At 43.9% G+C, this 14,164-nt stretch overlaps 1 protein-coding gene across 2 annotated transcripts; it reads left to right on the top strand.

Moving 5' to 3' along the window:
* Positions 1-1,867: 1,867 nt before the first annotated feature.
* APOH (apolipoprotein H) lies at positions 1,868-13,496 on the top strand. Of its 2 annotated transcripts, XM_032617011.1 has the most exons (8): positions 1,902-1,965; positions 2,359-2,535; positions 3,945-4,041; positions 5,488-5,564; positions 6,516-6,704; positions 9,077-9,256; positions 11,507-11,704; positions 13,349-13,495. In XM_032617011.1, exons 1-8 carry the CDS (start codon positions 1,902-1,904, stop codon positions 13,402-13,404), a joined length of 1,038 nt encoding a protein of 345 aa, XP_032472902.1. In that variant the 3' UTR covers positions 13,405-13,495. The 2 variants fall into 2 exon arrangements, with proteins under 2 accessions (XP_032472903.1, XP_032472902.1); XM_032617012.1 differs by lacking the exons at positions 3,945-4,041; positions 5,488-5,564 and having other exon boundaries at positions 1,868-1,965; positions 13,349-13,496.
* The last annotated feature ends 668 nt before the right edge of the window (positions 13,497-14,164 follow it).

The raw sequence follows: 14,164 nt of genomic DNA, 5'->3' as shown, positions 1-14,164 counted from the left end.
GAGTCCGCCTGCCGATGCAGGGGACACGGGTTCGTGCCCCGGTCCGGGAGGATCCCACGTGCCGCGGAGCGGCTGGGCCCGTGAGCCATGGCCGCTGAGCCTGTGCGTCCGGAGCCTGTGCTCCGCAACGGGAGAGGCCACAACAGTGAGAGGCCCGCGTACCACAGAAAAACAAAACAAAACAAAACAAAAAACCCCTCCTCATCACTGGTCCTCCCAATGTGTATCGTTCAGTTTGCAGCTGCTGCCAAAACTCTTCTCAATTTCAAACTTCTGCAGATTTTCTCTCCCTGCTGTGCAGCCCGTGGCTTCTCTCTGTTCCTCCACCCACCTCACATCTTTATTATACAGGACACCTTGGCCCTTTTCATTCGTTTTCTCTCTTTTCCCCCCATCAAGGGAATTCTCCACAGTAACGCAGAGCTTGCGAGCAATCAAACATAAATCCTTCTCCTTAGAAAAGGAAGGTGGAGTGTGCGTGTGCCCGCGCGCGCGCGTGTGTGAAGATTGTGATTTAACCACAAAGGGGAAGGACGCTTGTTTTATGTTAGTGGCAGTACACTCTCCTCCTTATCACGGAACGTCATGTTCATTAGCAGTATCGTTAAGAATCGCCGTCTGACAAGAACATTTCCCAAACTGAGGTGTCCCAAGGAACTTTAGACCTGCGCATATAAAACACCATCACCCAAATGAGAACAAGCAAAGGCTATGTATTCAGAGCTTGCTACTGGAAGGCAGTTAGCCATCATCATTTGTGTTTGGCAGACACCCCAAATCTGTTAAAGGATGGGAAAACTTTACTGCAGATGAAAAGGGAAAGCCTCAAGTATGCCCTGATGGGAGGGTGTTGGTTTGGGGAAGCTGGATGTGGACCAAATGGAAGCTGGGCATCCTATGTGATTGATTAGAGGAACACACTTGGTTTTCTCTGGTTGGTTCTAAGTTTGGCCAATTGCTAGAGATTGTGGGTCAGAGCTCTGTGTTTATGCATTGTCTAGCCATTGTCCATTTGTATACTCAGTCCCTCAGAGCGAGTGATACGTAGAACTACGGGGTCCTGGATGGTCTGCTCTGAGCCCTATCATTAGCCTTGGCCCATCCTCTCCTACTCGACTTCTGTACTTCTCAGTGTCCACACCTGTAATTTCACATCGACTTCCCAATCCCTCACACAGATCCCAATCCCTCACACAGATCGGCAGACCTAAGAAGTCTTCAGAACGGATGAGCGGGATTTTGCGTTGATTTGGCGCGGGCGGAGCTTGAGAATGCAAGGGTAGTGCTGGGGCTGGAAGCTGGCTACCAGGAGGGTCGTGTTACTCGCTGCAGGTAAGAGAGGAAGCAGTCAGTTTGTGAGAGAAGATGGTGACCTCAGTTTTTTAGGCTTTATAATCTTAAATGTTGCTGTGAAGATGTTCTTTGCTCATATATCTGGAACCTGGAACGTCATTTTAGAGGTGAAGAGACCTGAAAATAAGCGATGGTCCTCAGTTTGCATGCCAAGGCTGGGGGTGGAGCGGGTAATTCAGCCTTTGCGTTTTCTATCCACCGCTACACAAACCAAGGATGGAGAGCAAGACGTCTGGACCAGAAGCCGGGCAACCCGGAACTACCAGGATTGTATCAGAGGCAAGACCCAGCTGTTGTGTGCCATTAACATAAATGTCGTGAAGACAGAAACCATCTACCAAAGATTTCACAACAGACCCGCCAAAGTGAAAAGTAAATGATTAAAGAATGTAGGTCTTGGAGCTCCTTTCAGACCATGATCCTTTATCTTCTATTTACAGAGATAATAGTACACCCCCAAATGGTTAATATTTAAGCACTTTAATATTTACAGCTCTCTTTTTAGTAGAGGAAAGCCGCTTCGGTAGTGCCAGTGTGAGCCATCCACGATGATTCCTCCCGTCCTCATCTTGTTCTCAAGTTTTCTCTGCCATGTTGCTATTGCAGGACGAAGTAAGTACTCTTTGCTTTTGAAAAAAAGAATTCGGATATCCGTCCCCCTTGTGTATGCCAGGGATCCATAATGATTAGTTGAATTCTCTTTAGGGTGGATGCTTGAGAGAGTGGATTGGTGCTTGTTCTTTGATATAGCCATGCCTAAAGTTCCTGCATGAGGTATTTACCTTGTTTAAGCCTCAGTATACGGACCTGTGAAATGGAGATGACAATAGCGCCCTTCAAAAGTTGGTGAGATTAGACGAGGTATTGCATAAGTCAAGTATTTGGTACAGAACTCAGCGTGCATATTATTGGTAGCACGAAATACTTTTCATTTGTGTGTGCTATAGCTGAACTTAAAACCGCAAATACAGATTTCTCGGGCAACGGCTCTGTGCTCTGTTTCAGTCTGTCCCAAGCCAGATGACTTACCATTTGCCAGAGTTGTTCCGTTAAAAACATCCTATGCCCCCGGGGAGGAGATCGTGTACTCCTGCCAGCCAGGCTACGTGTCCCGGGGAGGGATCCGGCGGTTCACCTGCCCGCTCACAGGACTTTGGCCCATCAACACGCTGAGATGCACACGTAAGTCAGCCTCCATCTCATGCATTCTCCCCGTCATTCACATCCTGGACATGTTGGGGAGATGACCTACCTTGTCATGCTCGCGGTACAGAAAGCCAGCAGAACTGTGGAGTGGAGGGCTGTGAAGAAACAGGAGGGTCTGTGGGGAGTTCCACAGGAGAAGAGGCTAAGGACAGTAAGTGCTATTTGCAGCACAGCCTGGAACTAGGGGAGATTTTAAGAAGAGACTTGGTACGATAAAAGGGGAGGAAAACACTGCCGATGTGAAAAGAGAAGTGGAGATTATATTACAAATTATCTTTATAATAAAATATAAATATATTAAATTAATAATGTACAGGAATATTATATGTAATAATATATGTAATATAACAGTTATATATGTATATATACATTCACAGATATCTGACTTTATGGTAGATGGTTGCTTTTTTATTTTTTGGCCGCGTGGCTCAGCCTGTGGGATCTTAGTTCCCCGACCTGGGATTGAACCCTTGCCCTCAGCAGTGAAAGCACAGAGTCCTAACCACTGGACCGCCAGGGAATTCCCGATGGTTGCTCTTATTTATGCCTCAGAGCGTGGCTCTGCGATAGCATGCTGGCGTTATTTTTTCGCAGTCGGCTCTTGAATAATCCACCTGGGAGGGTTTCTGGCAATTTTATGTAGAAGTCAAGCAGCAAAAATAACTGTATGGACCTATCCGAGCTCGGGTTACTTTGGTTGTATGGGTGATACCATTTGTGAAAACGATACGTGTTCATGCAGTGATTTTAATATGCTTTTTGATTAAAAAAGACAAAACGTAATTGTTAATGAAAAACCACCGTAACATCATTAGGGAAAATTTTTCCGGAAATCAGCCTTAACTTTGCAACACTAACAACTTGCTTTTTCAGGTTATTTTCCGCGTGTATATTTTCCTCATTGCAGTGAGTTGACACCATTTTGTGTTTTTCTATTTTCACTAACATATCAGAAGCATGGACTGTATCTCTGTAGTCTTCATAATCCATATTTTATTGGCCGTATCACAGTTCAGGTGGATTTACCCTTTAATTACCATTAATTAAAATAATACCCTGATAGCGAACATTTAGACTGTTTGGCTTTTGTCATTAGAAGTAACAATACAGGGAATTCCCTGGCGGTCCAGGGGTTAAGACTCTGCACTTCCACTGCAGGGGGCGAGGGTTCGATCCCCGGTCGGGGAACTAAGATCCCGCATGCTGCGTGGCAAACAGTACAACGGGTGCCTTGGTGCATATATCATTTGACTTATTTTGAGTTATCTTCTTAGAATAGTTACCAGTAGAGTTACTGGATCAAAGGATAGAAATGAGTTTATACATTTTTATTTTAATAGTAAATTCTATAAATGGAAATTGACCTTTATATCTTTAAATCACAGCCAGAGTATGTCCTTTTGCTGGAATCTTAGAAAATGGAACTGTACGCTATACAACTTTTGAATATCCCAACACGATCAATTTTTCTTGCAATACCGGGTAAGGACTTCTGGCTCACAGATGCAGCCCATTCCTGCGCCCTTAAGCTAATCATCAAGGCTGGTCCGTTTCTAGTCTTTAGGCTGGACTTGCTGAGTACAAATCACCGAATACAAATCCACAGTGGTGTTGAGGGCGGGGTAAGGGGTGGCGAATACAACAGCTAGTGAAATACGAAGTCAACATTCTAAGCTTTCTGCTCCTGATTAGTTACTTATTTGAGGAGTACATTGAAATTGTTGAAACTGGGTGATAATTCTTTATGATCTCTGGGCCAAATCTTGGCATGAGGGTTAAAATATTTTAGTAATCGGACTTGGGCTTTAGTTATGAGGCTAATTTCATCGACTGTGACCTCGTGGAAGAGAATTTTATGGAGAAGGCTGAGTGTGATGATGTAAAACATAATCTTCATCCTCACAGCATCCCCAGAGGAAAGCACTTATGGCTGGTCATATGACTTACCTGCCCCATGAGCAAATACACCATCAGTGACACTGGCGAGAGCTCATCGGCTGTAGAGCAGGGCAAAATTTCACTGAGGAGGCTTGTTTGTGATTAGAGATTAAGAAATACTGTGTGTGAAAGAGAGGCAGTCCTTTCATCTGAAACACCAATTGACTGGTAGGCTTCATGATGAATGACCTTGAACAAACTGGCTTCGGGGACAATGGTACATTTGCAATGGAAATAGACTGCGTTGTTTTTAAACATTTGGGTCTGCAGGCTCTCAGAATATTAGGGATTATTCGGTTTGATTCACTTTTGTGAATTCGGTTTGATTCACTTTTGTGATCCTGAAAAAGAGGTGGTTCTTTGCTTGGAAGCAGTTAACCTGACCAGCTGGTTGGAGACAAGGGGTTTGGGCACTGGGTAGGGTTGGCTTCCATACCCACTAGCGATGGAACCTTCCCATTCTTCCGCAGTTCCCTGCAGCCTTAGGCTGGGAGACTTGATGAGCCTTAGAGGAATGTTAAGCCTCTCAGGAAAACAGTATTATAAGACGGAAAAGAAGCCAATAGTATTTTTTTTTGGGGGGTGGGGGGTCTTCGTTGCTGTGCGTGGACGAGCGGGGGCTACTCTTCGTTGCGGTGTGCGTGCTTCTCATTGCGGTGGCTTCTCTCATTGTGGAGCACGGGCTCTAGGCATGCGGGCTTCAGTAGTTGTGGCATGTGGGCTCAGTAGTTGCGGCTCGTGGGCTCTAGAGCACAGGCTCAGTTGTTGTGGTGCACGGGCTCAGCTGCTCTGCGGCACGTGGGATCTTCCCAGACCAGGGCTCAAACCCGTGTCCCCTGCATCGGCAGGCGGACTCTCAACCACTGTGCCACCAGGGAAGCCCTGAGAAGCCAATAGTATTATTCTGCAGCCACGCTTAACAGAAAAGATATTTGAGATGCCACGGGTGGGTTATTTTATAATTTAGTGGATTACATTTTCCCTTTGCAGGTTTTATCTGAAAGGAGCTAATTCTGTTCAATGCACTAAGGAGGGAGAATGGAGTCAGAAACTTCCTGTCTGTGCTCGTGAGTTTGTGGGTCCCAGTTATAGGGAGGTGACTAGCTGATTTGCCTGGGACTTCCCTGGTTTTACCACTACAAGATCTACACCCTGGAAACCCCTCAGTCCCAGCTCCATGAAATGGTTGGTCACCTTTCTGGGGACTGTCCATCCTGATATCTTACTCTGGAAGATGAAACAACCACTTTGGAATGACAAACTCTGAACCTGACCCTGACTCTAACACTGAAACTCCAGATTAGTTAGGTCAGGACGGCAACCCACTTCTGAGTCTCTGTGTGAAGCTACTCGTGTAAGCTCCATACAGACAGAGTACAAAAGCAGGAGGTATTCAACAGGAACAAACAAACCTAAACTAGGACCAAGATGTCACTCAGATGTCACAGATGACTTGTTGTCATCAGCAACTATTGCAGGAGGCTCCCTCAGCAAAGTCCTTCGCCAATTCTGACTCGCAGGAATGTCTTCCAAGGTAGCGTTTGGATCCAAGACGTATGGTATCTTAAGCAAAAAATTTCCTTCATCTTTTAGATTTTTTTTTTTTTTTTTTTTGCGGTACGCGGGCCTCTCACTGCTGTGGCCTCTCCCGTTGCGGAGCACAGGCTCCGGACGCGCAGGCTCAGCGGCCATGGCTCACGGACCCAGCCGCTCCGCGGCACGTGGGATCCTCCCGGACCGGGGCACGAACCCGTGTCCCCTGCATCGGCAGGTGGACTCTCAAACACTGCGCCGACAGGGAAGCCCCATCTTTTAGTTTTTTGACTGGTTCAGACATCGGATTTCCAGATCATATTTTCTTCTTTGGCTTCTCCAGCTGACTGTGTTTACCCTGGCATGTGATCAAAGTTTGCATTTTCCCAAGTTACTCTCTGGATTTTTTTTTGTTTTGTTCTGTAAAGAGTACTTTTAAAAGACTCAGCTATTTTCATTAAAATGATAGTTCCTTCTTTTTTCAGCTATAACCTGCCCTCCACCACCCATACCGAAGTTTGCAAAACTTAGTGTTTATCAGCCATTGTCTGGGAACAACTCCCTGTATGGAGGCAAGGCGGTCTTTGAATGCTTGCCACAGCATGCAATGTTTGGAAATGACACCGTTACCTGCACAGAACATGGAAACTGGACAGAATTACCAGAATGTAAGGGTGAGTGCAATGATAAGACAGAATAATCATGGGAGTGTAGAATCTCTTTTTTGAAGAGGATTGAAAATTTCTCTGTCATGGAGTGTTTCAAATGACCTTGTGTAACAAATGTTTATCGGCATCTGCCGGGTACCCAGGATACCAGAGGAGTAAGACCTGACTCAGCTCAGGAAGATGAGCTGTGATGCAGGGGTCTGTCTGCGGCTGCTCGGGAAGGCTTCCCAGAGGAAGGGCTCGCGGGAGCAGTGGAGAATGGGGGAACGGCATAGGCATACCACACAAGGGCGCGGGATGGCGAGAGCCAGGGGGGTGTGAAGGAACAGGATGTGTGCACGGACAGCTGAGTATTACTGTGAGGCTGGATTAAACTGGGGAGTCCTGAGAAACAGGCGAAAAACTGGGTTGCAGTCAGATTGATATAAGCTTTTGTAGTCTTTACCTAAACTTAAGAATCACAAGATTACTTGATTTAAAAATATATATGAAAATTCTTTCTCCTCTAATTTGACTCATCATCACTATCTTTGAACTGTCAACTGCATAACAAGTAGAATTTATCACACACACCAGGAATTATACTAAGGACTGTTACCTTCTCCCGCAGCGGGTGTTACAGATATCTACTGAATGATTCGAACATAAGTGCTTTTTAGCATAGGGAAACTACTACTACTACTAATACCTAGCACCTTTTGGGGGACTAAACTCTGGGCCAGGCACTGGTCTCCTCCTATATATGTGTCATCTCATTTAATTCTCCCGAGTCCTAAGCAGTGGGTTCTTTTTCTTTTCAGCCATTTACATAGATAGATCAGCCATCAGCATGTTGTGACATTCTCTCTCTTTCTCTCTATAGACGACATACTATTTTCCCCCTGAATCATGTGAAAATAAGTTGTACACATCATGACACTTACCCGTGAATACTTCAGCAGCATGAATGTCCTAAGACAACATTGTCATATGTTATCACTGTACCCAAGACATTTAACATATTTGGAATTATCAACAATAATAATTTAAACAATTACACTATATACAATTAACAAATTTATTTCATATGCAAATTACCCCAGCTGATCCAGAAGTATCCTTTATACACGTGTTTGGTTCTCTGTGAAATCTAATCATGAATCCCGTATTCTGTCTAGTTGTCATAGCTCTTTGGTTTCCTTTAGTTAAGAATTATCCCCTGCCTTTTTGGTTGTCTTCCACTGACATTTTTGAGGAGTACGTGCTAGTTGTCTTGGAGAAGTTTCCACAATGTGAATTTGGTTGATTATTTACTCATGATTGCATTTGAGTTAAATACTTTTTTTTTTAAGAATACACTCCATCACATCAGAAGGCACATGGCGTCAGTCCATCACTGTCATGCTTAATTTGATCCCTTGGTCAGGTGGGGTACGCCCCTCTTCTCTTGGTAAAGGCATCTCTTTCTCGTTGAATTAGTAAGCAACCTGTGGGTGACAGTTTGAGGCGGTGAGAATATTCATTTTCTAACGGTCATTTTAGCATCCACTGATAATCCTTGAACTCAGTCAGCTGAGACATTGCTGGTTACGAAATGGTGGCTTTCTAAGTTTATCTTTCCTTCTATATTTATTAGCTGGAATTCTTCTACAGGGAAGAGTTTTTCTTCCATGAACTATTTCTTTTTAGCGTTATTATAGACTCACAGATTCTTTTGCACCCAATTTGTGGAAGAGCCAAAGCTGATCCAAGCAGCCCAGCACTGGATTTGGTCCCCTTGAACCATCTCATTAGACTTCCTCCAAAGAGCTCTGTGCTCCTCCCTCCAGCTTGGCTTTCCTTACTGGGGTAAATAGGGATACAGGTTTGGGGTTCTACCGCCGAGGATCTAAAGAAAGCCGGGAAGCCTTCAGTTTTCTCCTTCATATTTCATGTTGGCTTCTTGTATAGTCTGAAGACAGTCATAAGAGTTAGATTTAACATTTAAAATCCAAATAATGCTGTTCCAGCGTGCATAGAGGGAATCTCTGTGTTTTAATTTCATGGTCTTTTGGTTAAAAGAGACAGACTTTTTCCGTCTTTCAAACCCACCATCTTAGACTGTGTGCAGATGAAGTTTGCAATAAATACTACCTTGTGATTATGTGAAAGCCCAAAGCACTTGGTAACTCGTTAATTTTCTTTCAAAGTGTTGTTGTTTCTATTTTAATATCCAGAGTTTCACAAGGATAAGATAAAGGGGACAGAATTAAGCACCAAGGTCCCCAGAAATTGTGTTCTAGGCACAGGGACACCCAGTGATTCAGTGGGTGAATAAGAGAGACAAGCGCGGGGCTATTCCGTAACCACTGGACCCCACGCTATTTATACTAATACGTCTTACTGCTTAAACTTTTTAGAAGTAAAATGCCCGTTCCCATCAAGACCAGACAATGGATTTGTGAACTATCCTGCAAAGCAAGTACTTTATTACAAGGATAAAGCCACTTATGGTTGCCATGATACATATGCCTTGGATGGACCAGAAGAAGTAGAATGTGGCAAACTGGGGAAATGGTCTGCACAGCCAAGTTGTAAAGGTAAGAAATATGGGTACGGTCTTGAACTGCCTCCCAATTCATCGAGTAGATCACCTTTACTTGCCATCTTCTTGTTCCAGTCATTTTCCACTTAGTTTCTCAGACTTGATTCACAGCTACTGGGATTTATATGGGCATGGGGAAACTTCACGCTTAGCAATCCTGTTTGAGATTAAACTGCATGAAATAAACATATTTTGTAAGCCTTGATAATATGGTGGAAGATTGTGTGGGCTTCCTATAATTGCTTTTAAGTCTTGGCCCATGAGCCTCCTTTTTTGCTTTGTTCTCTAGTCAAGACCCTTCTCACTGTGGCAAAACCCAACCACACATTCCGGCTAGTTCCAGGAAATGGTGACGAATTATAAACAGGTAACAGGCAATCGTACGGACATTGAATATGAGGAAATGAAACGCAACTGGTCCTCTTGAGGACTGCAACTGAAAGTCAGGAACTATTGCTACTCTTTCCACATCGCATTGGCCTCACGGTCTCTCTCATATCTCTGTTGCTCTGCTTACTCACCTTGAACCTGGCTTGATTCTACACCAGGACCTCTCAACTAAAGGATTCATCACTCACTGGCATCTTTTCCCTGAGATTCTGGTTGCTTCTGAGTTAGGTGTCTATCCTTGATCTGGTCCGTGTCATGCTTATGCAAAGAACACCGACTTTGCACTGCATTTCTGCTCAAGTTGCTGTGGGCTGGACAGTTTTGTTTTTTTTAAATAATGTGTTTATTTTACTTTTGGCTGTGTTGGGTCTTTGTTGCTGCGTGCGGACTTTCTCTAGTTGCGTGAGTGAGGGTTGCTCTTCGTTATGGTGCGTGGGCTTCTCACTGCCGTGGCTTCTCTTGTTGCGGAGCACGGGCTCTAGGCACGTGGGCTTCAGTCGTTGTGGCATGTGGGCTTCAGTAGTTGTGGCTCACGGGCTCTAGAGCGCAGGCTCAGTAGTTGTGGCACACGGGCTTAGTTGCTTCGCAGCATGTGGGATCTTCCTGGACCAGGGTTCGAACCCGTGTCCCCTGCATTGGCAGGCGGATTCTTAACCACTGCACCACCAGGGAAGTCCGGGTTGGACAGTTTAAATAGAAAAGGCAATTAGGCACAACAGGCAAAATGACATATGACTAGGTTGGGGTCCCCTACAAGCAGAGCCTGAGACAGGGATTCAAATACAGTTGGTTTATTAAGTGAGTCTCAGGAAAAAGAATGTGAGGCAGGTAGGATGGAGCTGGACACTGGTTCTCAAACCTCGCTGTGCATCAGAATCTCTAGAGGGTTTGTTTAAACAGAGTCTCTGATTTGCTGGATCTGCAGTAGGACCTGAGAACTAGCATTTCTACCGGGTTCCCAGGTGATACTGATGCTGCCAATCCAGGGACCATGTTTTGAACGAGGATGTGGTCTCAGCTAGAGTCTAACTTCAGTTTAATCCCCTGGGATCTCTGGACCATGGGAGTCCATCCCATCGAGAGGCAAGGGGACCTGATTATTTTGATCCCCTTCTCAGCCTGTCATAGGCTGCGGGCTGCTCCCTTCCCTGACCCTGGTGTTGTGGACTGATGTGCATACTCTCCTTGGAGAGGTGGCTGTCTTATGGCTGAAGGGCATTTTTCAGAGAAAGGAGCATTTATGAGCTGTTATGAGCCAACATTCACAGTGGCTGGTGGGTGGTGCAGCAACTCAGTAAATGGGAGCTGAGTGGGGTGGGGATGCTTACCTGAAACGGCAGGTATCTGATAGAAGTTCTTTTGCACAGAAGCCTAGTATCTGATGCTTCTGCTCTGACCTTTTTTTTGTTGTTGTTGTGATACGCGGGCCTCTTACTGTTGTGGCCTCTCCCTCTCCCGTTGCGGAGCACAGGCTCCGGATGCACAGGCTCAGCGGCCAGGGCTCATGGGCCCAGCCACTCCGCGGCATGTGGGATCTTCCCAGACCGGGGCATGAACCTGTGTCCCCTGCATCGGCAGGCGGCCTCTCAACCACTGCGCCACCAGGGAAGCCCTGCTCTGACCTTCTTATGTGGCTACTCCAGGGGAAGAAAAGGTGATCTTGGAAGCCATGATTAAAGGTTCTATTGATAAGGAGCAACAGTTAGCAATGATACTGATGTTACTTGATATCTTAGAACCTTCTCGTCTTGAGCACTTTGTTTCAGGTCTGAACATCTACTGGTTCAAATGCTACATTTTCTTTAAGAAAGAGTAAATGAAGTCCTGTCTTGACTACAAATATTGTCTCTTTCAGCGTCTTGTAAATTATCTGTTAAAAAAGCTACCGTGATATATGAAGGAGAGAGAGTAAATATCCAAGACAAATTTAAGAATGGAATGCTGCATGGCCATAAAATTTCTTTCTTCTGCAAAAATAAGGAGAAGAAGTGTAGCTATACAGAGGATGCCCAGTGCATAGACGGCATCATTCAAATCCCCAAATGCTTCAAGGGTGAGTTCAACCCTGGAACGTTTAGCTAGCACTTACGCTTGTCCTTCGCCATAATCAGTACTTTTATTACCTGATGACTAAAAGAAGCCATGTTAATGTGGCCACTGGATTTTTTAAAAGAGAGCGGGGCAGGAGGAAATAACAAGATGAAGCAGTAAGCTGCATTTAGTTTCCCCACATTTTCCTTTCTTTTTCTTTTCCTTAAAACTCAGGGTTGTGGTTTTATTTGATGAGTGTTGAATTATGCCATCATGTATAATTCCAGGTTATGCTTGAATACTAATAATAATATTGAATGGAATATTGAATAATAGTATTGACCACCTCTTGGTCCCAAATGATAAAGAACTCACCCCAAACTACAAAGTAACTCATGTCAATGGTCATTGGTTTATAGATCTTCTAACATTTCTTTCCTTCCTTCAGCAATTCCTGGAGTTTGAAAAGTACCCATTAGAGCAAAGTGTTCGTTAGAGCTAAACATTTTAAGGAAGATGATATTGTGTTTGTGGGTGATAAAGGAATGTATACTGGCCAGCATTAAAGCCATTAGTTTCAGGGGTTTTTTTTAAATTTATTTTTTAAAATAAATTCTGGATACAAAACTTTTTTTTTTAATTACAAGCTATGAAAATATCTTCCCTAAGAATGTGATTTTCTTTTAACATTGCCTACAGTAACTTTTTTTTATTGGAGTATAATTGTTTTACAATGTTGGGTTAGTTTCTGCTGTAGAACAAAGTGAATCAGCTATACGTATACATACATCCCCTCCCTCTTAAGCCTCCCTGCCACCCTCCCCCCACATCCCACCCCTCTAGGTCATCACAGAGCATTAGTTTCAGGTTTAAGGTCTACATATCTTTGTTTCTACAAAGGAGGAGCCAGCCAGAGGCTGAAGCTATTATTCCTTCCAGGTTTACAAATGCTTCAAGAATATTGACAGTCCTGTATCAGCTGGTAGAGGAGAGAGTTGGGAGCAGATTAGAGGAGAGAGGGGTCTGAGAAGTGGCCAGCTAGACAGAGAGAAGGAAATGATAACTAGCAAATAATACCCGCCTCATAGGTTTGATGATTAGAAATATTATGCGTGACATGGAGTAAGTACACAATGATAATAATGACGGTTATTATCACTATAATTACAAATAGTTAGAAAAGCACTGGATAAATTGTTATTGTTCAAAACATAGCAGAGCCCTAGTGAGACATTAAATACTAAAGTTGACAAAGCACAGTAATCCTAGCACAGACCAGCAGAAAAAATATTAGCAGAAGATAATTAAAATAAACCAAACAGAGCTTTGTTAATGCACTTCTTCATGCTGTTCTCTTTTACAGTCTTCAGACAGATGCAGCACTGTTGGCGCATTGGCGATTAAATAAGGGGCTGATACAGCTTTTTTCTTTTAATCTTGACTGTCAGAATTATACCTAATCTTTTATTTCCTCTCTTGGAAACGAGTGCCTTATCATTTCCCTGATTTTTCTCGAATCACTTAAAGCTCACACTGAATGCTTTCATTCACATAATTCGATTTATTCTACACGTTTATAAAATGTATTTGACTTGGCTTGGCTACTTAACAGATTTAAGAGATGACTGTTTCTCTTAAAAAAATTTTTTTTTTTCTCCCCAAACAGAGCACAGTTCTTTCGCTTTCTGGAAAACAGAAGCATCTGATGTAAAACCATGCTAAGTTGGTTTTCTGATTCAAAATTAAGTGTCATACTTGTATGTGTTTGTCCAAGAAACCTAATGGAAATGGAAAAATAAAGTGACTGAATTTATGTGTCAGCCATTGCAGTGTTACTCCAGGGTAGCTTACTTTGAATTATCTGGTTAAGAAACCCAAATATTTGGAACATTGTCCTTGCATGGCTGTGAAATGGAAAGTGTAAATAATTACCTAGGTAACCCAGTTACCCTCTCCCTAATTCTACTCCTAAACGCTTTCACCTAGAACAACTGCGAGGCAACAGTTTTCTTAGAATGGTCCACAGACCCCGGCATCAGTATCGCCTGGTAATTATTACAAAGGAAAAAAATGCTGTGTCCCGGAACTTCTGAGGATGGCCCCCAAATCTGCATTTATAACAAAGTCCCCAGATAATTCTTCGCATTCTGAAGTTTGAGACGCATCACCAAAAAGGAATGCATCGACTTTCAGGCCAATAGAAATGGATCTGAGCCCTTAAAGTTTGGTTTACATAATGCCTAAATAGCTTTCCTTACCCACTAGAATTCCGTGACCCATCACTGACATTGCTCCTTTGTTTATGTCTAACATCCTTGGCCTTTTCTCCTCCTGTAGTACGTGCTGGCAAAGCCCATCCCAGGCTCTAGCTGCCTTTCCTGTGCCTGCACCAGAGCAGCTGAACGTTGCTGGAAAAAACGAAAACCTCACAATTATGCTAATAGGTCCCACTTTGATTCATGAACGTGGGCCTCACATACAC

This window comes from Phocoena sinus, chromosome 20, assembly GCF_008692025.1.
Source record: "Phocoena sinus isolate mPhoSin1 chromosome 20, mPhoSin1.pri, whole genome shotgun sequence".
Taxonomy (NCBI): domain Eukaryota; kingdom Metazoa; phylum Chordata; class Mammalia; order Artiodactyla; family Phocoenidae; genus Phocoena; species Phocoena sinus.
Note: the sequence above shows the minus strand (reverse complement) of the source record. Positions and strands in the feature narration are given on the sequence as shown.

Bases quoted from the DNA above. Each gene is read 5' to 3' on its own strand.
- APOH (XM_032617011.1), top strand. From the start codon at position 1,902: ATGATTCCTCCCGTCCTCATCTTGTTCTCAAGTTTTCTCTGCCATGTT. The intron at 2,536-3,944 runs GTAAGTCAGCCT...TTTAAATCACAG, and splicing joins CAACACGCTGAGATGCACAC to CCAGAGTATGTCCTTTTGCT. The intron at 9,257-11,506 runs GTAAGAAATATG...TGTCTCTTTCAG, and splicing joins TGCACAGCCAAGTTGTAAAG to CGTCTTGTAAATTATCTGTT.